General features: G+C 48.8%; 1 protein-coding gene and 1 pseudogene across 2 annotated transcripts; both read right to left on the bottom strand.

Annotated features, from left to right (window-relative positions):
* Positions 1-305: 305 nt before the first annotated feature.
* LOC101829838 lies at positions 306-2089 on the bottom strand (annotated as a pseudogene).
* A 5379-nt stretch (positions 2090-7468) lies between these two features.
* On the bottom strand, positions 7469-10376 carry Ventx (VENT homeobox). Of its 2 annotated transcripts, none has more exons than XM_005064250.4 (2): positions 8998-10376; positions 7469-8350 (listed from the first exon to the last, which is right to left on the bottom strand). In XM_005064250.4, exons 1-2 carry the CDS (start codon positions 9209-9211, stop codon positions 7953-7955), a joined length of 612 nt encoding a protein of 203 aa, XP_005064307.1. In that variant the 5' UTR covers positions 9212-10376; the 3' UTR covers positions 7469-7952. The 2 variants fall into 2 exon arrangements, with proteins under 2 accessions (XP_005064307.1, XP_021083677.1); XM_021228018.2 differs by having other exon boundaries at positions 8192-8352; positions 8932-10376.
* Between the last annotated feature and the right edge of the window lie 222 nt (positions 10377-10598).

Genomic DNA, 10598 nt, shown 5'->3' with positions numbered 1-10598 from the left:
CTACAGAGTAAGTTCCAGATTTAACAAAAGGCAGCAACAAACATTTCACAGAAATAGAAAAGGTAAACTTAAAATTCGTATGGACACACAAAAGAGTAATGCTAGAGATATTGCCATGCTTGATTGTTCTAAAGAACTCAAGACATTAGACACCAAAAGAATAAAGAATACTGGTTAGTAAATAAGACAACTGAATCGAACAGTTGTTAGAAGTGGCCAATAAATGTATGAAAAAAGTGTTCGACATTGAGAGATTCCACTTGACCTGTCAGAATTATGATCATCAATAAAATGAGAACAAAGGCTTAGTACTAGAGAGCATGGGCAGCACTGGGAGGGGACCAGAATTTGGTTCCCAGCACTGACATCAGGCAGCTCACAACTGCCTGTAACTCTAGCTCCAGAATACTCAATACTTCCTTCTGGTCTCCGTGGGCACCTACATTCATGTGGATGTAACCCTACACTGACATGCACGTGTAATTTTAAAAATAGTATTTTGAGCCGGGTGGTGGTGGCGCATGCCTTTAATCCCAGCACTCGGGAGGCAGAGGCAGGCGGATCTCTGTGAGTTCGAGGCCAGGCTGGACCGACAGCCTCCAAAACAATACAGAGAAAGAGGAAAGGGAAAATACCAAGAGCAAGAATGTGTTATAGCTGGGCAGTGGTAGTGCACACCTTTAATCCCAGCTCTTGGAAAACAGAGGCAGGCTGATCTCTGAAAGTTAGAGGCTTCCTGGGTCCACAGAGCTAGTTCCAGGGCAGTTCAAAGCTAGGCAAAGAAATAGTGTCTCAAAAAACAAAACAAAAAAGGAATGTAAATAATGTATTACAGATAAGAAAATCAGAGTCTTTCCTCAAAATGGACAGAGCTGGTTTGAGTTGCACCTGTGGGAGAAATCTCTCACAAACAGCTTGTTTATAATGTCTTTTGTAAAATAGAATCGACAACCTCCAGTGAGTCTTCTTTTATTAAAACAATCTCATAAGAGTTCATGTATTTTCCACCGGGCGTTGGTGGCGCACGCCTTTAATCCCAGCACTCGGGAGGCAGAGGCAGTCAGATCTCTGTGAGTTCGAGGCCAGCCTGCTCTACAGAGAGTGCCAGGACAGTCTCCAAAACAATACAGAGAATCCCTGTCTCAAAAAAACAAAAGCAAAAACAAAAAAAAAAGAGTTCATGCATTTTTCTAAAAGCTTGTCTACTCTGTTATTCAGAACACCCAATTTTCAGAATGTGCTCATCTGCCATCCTTAAGTGTCCTTGGGAGTCTCTCAGCAGAATGATGTTGCTGTTGTTTTCAATTGGCTGAAATAGTCTGTGTTTTTCAAGGCGCCATCATGTTTGTTGAATACAAGAATTAGTTCTCCTTTGGATCCCTACAGCATTCCATTTTCATCAAAATCCATGCAATTGGCTATTACTTTGATATATAAGTGACCAACTTCAGCCTGATGGATAACTCCTTCAAGCATGTCACTGATACTAGCTGAAAAGATGAACATAGAGACACTGTGCTGTTGAAGTTTACCAAAGAAATCCTCATATCCTTCCTTGAGCATACATCAGAGTCTGCCACAGTCTCTTTTACGTTTGACTTCTGGTATGCCTTGTTCAACAAGCAAACCATGTGATTTAGTATACCACTACCATGTAAGGGAGCTTCTCTTCCATAGAGGACAGAATGAACTACAACAGTGTAATACTGCTCCTTTGACTAGAGTAACTTTCTTTGACAGTCATCTGTTTACAGATGTCAATGATACACTAGCCATCTGAAGTTTGGCAGCTCCTCCTTTAATGAGACCACAGATAATTTCTTCTAGTATGGTTCTTGGTACAAACCAAGCTTTTCTGAAATTCTGGTAACATCTTGATGACCTTGGTCCTGTGGTCTGTCTTTCTCTTCGATGGGAATATGCACTGGGCCAGCACTGGGCCAGCACCGTGCCAGCCAACACTGAGCGCACACAGGCACTCGCTACTGCTCCCATCCATGCAAACAGCCTTGAGGTCTGTGGACAAGCCCACATCTGTGCCCTGCAAGTCCCTTTGGGGACAAGCCCAGGAGTGCAGCCACTCTTTCATTTCTGTTGTTGTTGTTCTCTGTGTAATAGCGCTGGCTGTCCTGGAAGTCACAGAGACATACCCGCTTCTGCCTCCAGAGTGCTGGGTACGCAATACCACTGCCCAGTCTCTGTTAATTTTTTAAAATTTCATTTTACTTAATGTGTATGGGTATTATTGCCTGCATTCATGCCTGTGTACCACATGCATGCCTGGTGCCGGAGACCGGAAGAGGATGTTGGATCCTCTAAAAGTGGAGTTACAGATGCTTGTAAGTCAACATAAAGATGCTGGGGGTTGAACCCTAGTCTTCTGGAAGGGCAGACAGTGCTCTTAACCACTGGTCCATCTCTCTAGCCCCCAAGCCACTTTAAAGAAAAAGAGATAGCTGGGAGGTGGTGGCACTCACCAGTCCTTCGAGGCAGAGGCAAGCAGATCTCTGTGAGTTTCCAGGCCAGCCTGGTCTACAGAGTGAGTTCCAGGATGGCCAGAGCTACGTAGTGAGACACTGTCTCAAAAAACCAGAGAGAGAGAGAGAGAGAGAGAGAGAGACTTATTTTTAATTATATCTAGGTGTGTATCTGCTTTTGGTATGTATTCATGAGTGCAAGTACCTGTGGAAGCCAAAGGCATTGAATCACCAGGAGCTAGAGTTACAGACAATTGTGAGATGCCTGATGTGGGTGCTGGGAACCAAACTCAGGCCCTCTGGAAAAGCAAGCAAGTGCTCTTAACCACTGAGCGATCTCTCCAGCCCCCAAGTCCTGTTTTTGGTTTTGGTTTTGGTTTTGGTTTTTGGTTTTTCGAGGCAGGGTTTCTCTGTATTTTTTGGAGGCTGTCCTGGACCTCGATTTGTAGACCAGGCTGGCCTTGAACTCACAGAGATCCGCCTGCCTCTGCCTCCTGAGTTCTGGGATTAAAGGCGTGTACCACCAACGCCTGGCTCTGTTTTTTTTTAAGCAGTCTTTCAAAAACATATCCTGAATCACTTGTGCAGGAAATCATATGACCTCTAAAATATGTACCAAAGTAACCTGATGGAGAGGCCCTCCTGAGATTTGAGGGCCTTGCACTGGTAACTACTGAGACTGGGAAGTGGGCTGTGGAAGTTCATAGTCTATCCCACCCCTCTCTTTTCTTCCCTCCCTCCATACCCCATCACATATCAAATGTGTGTGAATGCATGTGTGCCCATGAGATTCTCTCTGTATGAGCTTGCATCTTCTACACTACCAGAAAAAGCTATTTGGACGCAACTGTGGTGGCTGGGGCCAGCATTTCGAGCAGACTCCTCTGGGACAAGCAAAGGCATTATGCTTTCAGACTTTGAGTACAGGAATGTGTGGTCAGATAAGAAGCTCATGCGCAAACGAACTTTGTCTCAGGCACACAGAAGGGGCAGGTGATACACACCACTCTGTCTTCACAGTACTTCTCGGGACTCAAGTCACAACCTTCAGCAGGGAGCCGTCACTGTCCCTCTCCCTGAAGTGGCCCGGGAGACCTAACATTACCAGATGCTTTCTGTAGCAGTAGGAAACAGGCCACTGCTTCCTGAAGAACGCTGAACCCACCTCAGAGCCCACCTCACTATGGTACTTCCTGTAAACTTGGAACTTGCCAGCACGGGACTTGGTGGGGCAGGCTGTTTCAGGACTCCACCTGCTGCACAGTCTCTGAACAGCTCCTGAAGGGTCCTCTTCTACCAGCAGAAGTTACACTCACTCCCGCTAGTAGCTGCTAACCTTTATTCCATCATGTTTTGTCGTACCCAAGCTTAAAACTGTTGTTCATCCTTTTGATCGCCTCATTCCTGAAATTAGGCTTATTTCAGAAATTCACAACTGATTTAACAAAGGAAAACTTCATTCTTGTTGAGTTTTTGTTTGTTTTGAGACAGGTTCTCACTATGTACCCTTGACTGACCTAGAACTCTCTTTGTAGACCAGGCTGTCCTCAAACTCACAGAGATCCACCTGCCTCTGTCTCTGTAATGCTGGGAATAAAAATGTGCACCACCATGTTCAACAAAGGAAAATCTTATGACTTTTCACTCCACAGGCTAAAGGAGGAAGTCACTTGATTCTCTTAATATAGTCAAAAATAGTATATGATAAAACTTCTTAGTAACCATCTCCAGAAAGGATCCTTAATAATCTGGAAAAGGTGGCTGCAAACTTACTGCCAATATCCCTTCAGAAGCCTAAAATGGACCAGTGACACCTGGGTGTTCATGCATGCCCCCAAGCAGCCCAGAAAGTTAGGAGTTGGAGGTAGATTGCTGTGCAAGCCCAGTCCTGAACCTCTGTCCCCAAAAGCTGCTAACAAAGTAAGCACTGGAGGGCTGGAGAGATGCCTCAGAGGTTAAGAGCATTGGCTGCCTTCCAGAGGTCATGTGTTCAATTCCCAGCAACTACATGGTGGTTTACAACCATCTATAATGAGAGCTGGTGCCTTCTTCTGGTGTACAGGCAAACATGTAGGTAGAATGCTGTAAACATAATAAATAAAATCTTTTTAAAAAGTAAGCACTGGATTAGACCCAGAATCACCTGCTAGAGCAGGTATCTCCTATTGTATAAAAACAGGTATGTTCAGAGTAGAGATGAGCCTGTGGCTCTTCTCATAAAGTTTCAAAGATAACACCCCTTGAATGTGTAGGGGAATGTTGTGGTTGTGTGGTTTGGCTTTCTAATGCACACACATCATAAATGTGAAGACATTTCTTTCCCTCCTCTGACCATCTCCAGAACTTAGCTTCTCTATTATCTACCATCCCTGTTTAATGCATGATTTTTTTCTTAATAATACAGTCAAACATAATGTAGAATGTGAACAGCAATACTTGTGTATATTTAGACAATACTTCTTCGAAATAAAAATGAGATTATCAGCCGGGCGTTGGTGGCACTGGAAGCACGAGGAGGCCAGGAGGTAGATGTTCTCCCCTGGTGCCTGGCTTAGAGTACTCAGCTTAAGTATGCTCACCATTCCTCAAGAAAGGAAGAGATGGCACTGTCCTTAAATGCCTGCCCTGTGTGTCAGCTGTGCAGAACTTTCCAGGAGGAGGTGCTGCCCTCCAGATCTCAGGTCATCCGGGGTCTGCTAGGCAGATCTGAAGAGTCCCTTCTAGAAACATCAGTGGGGCCAGGCGTTGATGGTGCACGCCTTTAATCCCAGCACTCAGGAGACAAAGGCAGGCAGATCTCTATGAGTTCGAGGCCAGCATGGTCTACAGAGGGAGTTCCAGGACAGCCTCCAAAACAATACAGAGAAACCCTGTCTCGGAAAAAAGAAAGAAAGAAAGAAAGAAAGAAAGAAAGAAAGAAAGAAAGAAAGAAAGAAAGAAAAAAGAAAGGTCAGGGTCTACCTTTTGAGTGGTCCACAGCACATTACCCATGCTCTCAGGTCACTGTACTAAAGACCTTAGACCAGCCCCCTAGACTCACAGGGGACAAAGCAGATACGGGTGGCTGGCCTCAGCTGCGTTTGGAAGCTAGTAGGTGCATGAGCCCTGGCTCCCTCCTTGGAGGCAATCCTGACCTTAAAGGCCTCGGGGCTGTTCCCCAGAGCTCAGGCAATACTCTGACCGCCCAAACCCATTGAACACATCACGTCACTCTTTTGGGAAAGATGAGACACTTATACTTGATGGGTAAATCACAGTCCAGTCCTCTGTACTTGTCCTCTGCCCAAGGTCATCTGCAGTCCACACCATTTCACTACTCTGTTTCTTGTTATGCCTATTTCAAGCCCCAAAAGGCATGCTCTTGGCCAGCAGATACAGATCTACCACAACAATATTGATCCACTAGGAAGTGGAGGGTGGCACAATGCCTTCCTGAAATGTACTTTTGATTTTCATTTTCCCGTGGTTTCAGCTTTGCCAATGCCCCAGCTGTGGTTGAACATGCTTGTAGTTTGCCCAGTGCCACTCAGGACCTTGGATTTGAGAGCAGAACTGAAGCAATAATGGGATTTAAGAGGTAGCAGCTTGACTGGGTGTGGTGGCTCACATCTGTAATCCCAGGACTCAGTGGGATGAGTTAGGATTGCTTTGAGTCTGAAGCTAACCTGGGCTACATGAGTAGTTCCAGGTTTGTTTTTCCAAGAAGCAGACTTGCTGGATGAGATTTCAGGGCCCTTCCACCAGGTCCTCTGTATGTCGGTATTTGCACAGCAAGAGAGGGTCTGACCTCTTGAGAGTGGCAGCAGGACTGGGTTTAAGTTCAAACAGCCTAGGCTATTCTGTACATGCACCCGAGAGACAGTCACTCTCCCTTGCAGCTGTCCTTCACTCTCTGCATCGGACACCCCCAAAACTGAGCCATTTAACCTAAAAAAAATCACACAGCTGGGCATCCCAGCACTTGGGAGGCAGAGGCAACTGGACCTTTGGTAGTCTAAGGCCATCCTTGGAGAACAAGCAAGCTCCATGCCAGTTAAGGCTACATGGTGAGGTTCTGTCTCAAAACAAAACAAAAACCTATCTGGTTTCCGTTTTCCAAGAGATTCGGGGATGAGGAATGTCAATGGTATCAATAGGCAATTCCGTGCACTATCATCTCTTGTGTTTTATTTGGAGCAGATGGAGCAGTGGAGGTCACAGGACAGCAGTTTTCCTGGAGCAGTTGTCCTGGCTTGGGCTGCTGACCACAGGCCGGTCTTTTGCCTGCTCCCAACCAGAATAGCCTAACCCAGGGCCATCGCTGTGAAGTTCCTGGGCCTCAAGAACACACCTCTGCAGCCCAGCTCTTCCTCTCCAGCTCCAAGGGGGCATCTGGAAGAAGGAGCCTGTCGGTGGCTGGGCTGTGACACCAGGGGACCGTTGGGAGCCCTCAGCACATTCCAGGCTTAAGTCTCGAGACTGTGGCAGAAACTTACTGTGAAAACAGCCACAGGTTTTGCCAGTGCCACTGGCAGGTCGATGAAGGGCCTCTGTATTTTGTGACAGGGTTGAGAATCCTACAGGGGCAATGGGTCAGGACAGCTCAGATGGTCTGTTTTCCTTCCTCACATGAAGGTCAAGGTCCTGATTCCTAAACAAGTCCACCGTTTTCCTAAGGCCCACGAGATCACAGGGGCTTCTGGCACTCACAGCACGTCCTTTGGGATCTTGTTAAGCCCCACCTCCTACTGCGCCCACAGCAAGGCTCTCAACCCTCAGTGTCTTCTCTTTGTTGGATAGGCACCTGCTGGCAAGAGGGTAAGGCTTGGTCCCTGCGGGCCTGCTGCCTCCAGCATGACAGCCACAGCCCCCCAGTCTCCCAGCAGGCACTGCCCAGCTGCCCAGCTGCCACCTTATTTTGGTGCTTGGTGCCAGAGGCACATCACCCACCCCCCCTGCTCCCACCCATGCAGCATTTGGCTCTGGCTCCTTGAACAGAGTATACTCTAAAACAAAAATAATGGGGTAAAATCTCAAACAACTGCAAAACTTTTCATTTGGTCACAACATACCACATTTAGTTAAAGTGATGATAGTTTCTAAGTTTCTTCCTAGCAGTCCCACTGTCTCATTTTTATTTTAATTTCTTTTTAGGGAATGTTTATGCCAGTCCAAAAGACCCTCTCTAAAGTCCTCGGTGCCGCTTTGTACGAAGTAGGAAGATCTACTTCTGTCCATTTCAAGGACTGTATGAAGCTGAGTTCACTGTCTTTCAGAAAACAGATAGGTGTGAATATGATTTTAGGAAGGTTTAAAATATTTGTAAGATGCCTACAAATAGGCTCCAGTCATCAACTATAACACAGTATGAACAGTAAAGAACGAAAAGCTAAAATGAAAGGGATACTTAAAGGTCAGAAATTACCAGGAGCATCAGCGGCGGCCGGAGGTGTGGCGCAAGCCTGAGCCCGAGAGGCTAGGACTTGGTTCCATGGGCTAAGACAGGTAGTACATGCCATAAGCCGCGACTGGCCCGGCTAGGATCCCAGGAACCGCGCCGCCGCCAAATGCGGCCGCGGAGCTGTGCAGCTGCGTGCCTAGCGGAAACGGCAGGGCAAAGGCCGGCAGTAGTGGCTTGGCTGCCAGCTTCAGCTTCTCCAGCTCAGCCTCCTGAAGCCGCTTGGCCTTGGCTCGGCGGTTCTGAAACCAGATCTTGACCTGAGTCTCAGTGAGGCTCAAGCTGCTGGAGAACTCGGCGCGCTCAGCAATGGACAAGTACTGCTTCTGATGAAACTTGCGCTCAAGCGCCAGCAGCTGCGCGGTGGTGAAGGGCGTCCGAGGCTTGCGATTGTTTTTGTGTTTGCGGAGAGTGCAGGGTGGAGGGCTGGGGTCACCTGAAAGGAAAGAGAAGCACAGGGCGAGCGCTCAAACCCTGGCTGCACACCCCTATCCCGACACTGTTCCACCCCCTACAAAAGAAGGCTGGTGTTCCATGACCACTTCGCTCAGAGTATCCCAGACTAACAAGGTCCCCAAAGCCACGTGGATAAGCAAAGCAAGGGAGCAGGGAAGTGTGTGTGTGTGGGGGGGGGGGTGTCGCTGTAGACTCAGGTCTAGTCTCCCAACCCTGTACCTCGCACCCCAAGGAAATTGCGGACTGGCCACTTGGAAAAAGAGCCAAGCTGGGGCGGAGGCGGCTGCAATAACTGAGGATGGGTAGAGGTCAGGGCTATATGCAGACTAGTTAGCTGTCGCGAGCATACACAAAGTGGGTAAGGGGTGCAGAAGCGTGAGTGACCGGGAGTGGGAAAGCATTAGAGGTGTCTGTCCTGGGCTGAGGACCTCTCCCAGGAAGAGAAGTGGAGGTGGCTGTTGGGCCAGTGCACATTGTCGGGCTCCCATCACCAGTTTGCACTAGGTCTGGGCGGCCTAGTGGCTAGTAATTAAGTTTGGAGCCACAGTGCGCATCGTCCCCTGGACTTCCTAACCTTGAATGTGCGCGCGCTTTTCAGGGTCTGGGACCCGGACACTGAGCACTTACGTGGGGGGCACGTGTGCGTGACCGGTGGGGGCCAAGCTCCGGGCTTCGAGGCACCCGGCGGCCTCTCCTCCCCCAGTTCCCCAGGCTCGGAACCCGATACGCGCTCAGCCTCCAGCAGTGACTCGACGCTGAAGGGGAGTGGTCCGTGCCCTACGTGGCCCCCTCCGCGCGCTCCGAGCCCCTCCGCGTTCATGTCGAATGTCGCCCGGGCCATGCATGGGATGGCGGGTGTAGGGCTAGCCGCCCGGCTGGTACTCGCTAGGCGCAGCGGCGGCTTGTTTTGCCAGGACCCTGGGCTCGATGGCTCTCGGGCCCCTCCGCACCCTATAAAAAGGTGGCGGCGCTTTCATGCGCTGCTACCCAATGGTCGTTTCAGTCGATATGCGGGCCTCTGTGCGGGTTGGATTCACTGGTTTTGGGGGGCGGGACTGACGGAGAGGGGCGGGACCACTGCCTGGGAACTGAGTGCCCCAAGACCTGGGGTGGCATTGTCGCACCCACATCAGACTTTCTGGGCCAACTGCGGTCTGTGGAGTAGCTCCTTCTGCGGGAAAGACTGAGGGGGAACACAGACACCGATGAAGAGATGGCCTCAGCCTCCAGGACAGCGCGAGGGCGCGTATGGTGTAGCCACCGTCTAGCATCAGTTCTTGACCGAGCTCGAATCTCAAAGCGCACCTATGGGCTCGCACCTCCTACAGTGGTGTGGGGTGTAATGGGGCTGCTTTTCTTGCTGAGAAACTGGCTCATGACTATTTTAGTCATAGCGTTCTCTCTGCACCCTGGGATTCGAATGTGACCAACAAGATTCTGCTTTCTGATCCCTTGAGGTCGAGTTGTGGTGTCTTTAGTTTTGGGTCTCTCTTTGGGCTTCTAGAGCTTCCAAACATTTTCAGGGCCTTAGAAACTTCTAGGACTGCGCTTTTGTCCCAGTTTGGACCAGTAACCGGCTGGAGAGACATGTCTGGGATCCCAAAGGCAGAGGCCAAAGAAAGGTGGTGGAGGCAGACCTCTTACTAGCCTTAGATGCAGCTAAGATGCAGTTTAGGATGCAAGCGCCTCAGGCTGCTCAAAGCCGGGAGTCCTCAACTGGAGGCTGGGTGCATTGTCTTCTGGTGCCCTGTATTTGCCGGGCTGAATCGTTGATGGAGATTCATGAAAGGCCCCCAGAGAGGGTCTCCAGTGATGCAACTTTCCCCTGACCAGGACAAGCAGGGTGGGAACCCCCCAATCGCTCCCTCTGAGGATTCTCTCGCTCAAGAAGGGTGGGGTGAAGGCCAGATAGAGTCCCTCGCTCCTGGTGATTCTTGTCCCCAAAAGAACGTTCTCCCAGGCTGTAGAGCAAACTAGCCCTGTAGCCTTTTTCTGAAGGAAGAAAGCCAGGCCTGGAATTTAAAATATATCGAAGATTGATTTAGGAAATCAAGTCTGATTAAAGTTCTAGAGCACAAAAGCAGCATTTACTATTTATATTTATTTGTTATTTACTAACTTCCTATTTTCCATGTAATGCATTTGATCATATTCTTCCCCAACTCCTCCTTGGATCCTCCCAATCTCCTTACCCACCTAATTTCATGTTCCCTCTCTCTCTCTCAAAA

The sequence above is a fragment of the Mesocricetus auratus genome, unplaced genomic scaffold, assembly GCF_017639785.1.
Source record: "Mesocricetus auratus isolate SY011 unplaced genomic scaffold, BCM_Maur_2.0 Super-Scaffold_4256, whole genome shotgun sequence".
NCBI classification, from domain to species: domain Eukaryota; kingdom Metazoa; phylum Chordata; class Mammalia; order Rodentia; family Cricetidae; genus Mesocricetus; species Mesocricetus auratus.
Note: the sequence above shows the minus strand (reverse complement) of the source record. Positions and strands in the feature narration are given on the sequence as shown.

Bases quoted from the DNA above. Each gene is read 5' to 3' on its own strand.
- Ventx (XM_005064250.4), bottom strand. From the start codon at position 9,211: ATGGCCCGGGCGACATTCGACATGAACGCGGAGGGGCTCGGAGCGCGC. The intron at 8,351-8,997 runs GTAAGTGCTCAG...CTTTCCTTTCAG, and splicing joins CACGCACACGTGCCCCCCAC to GTGACCCCAGCCCTCCACCC.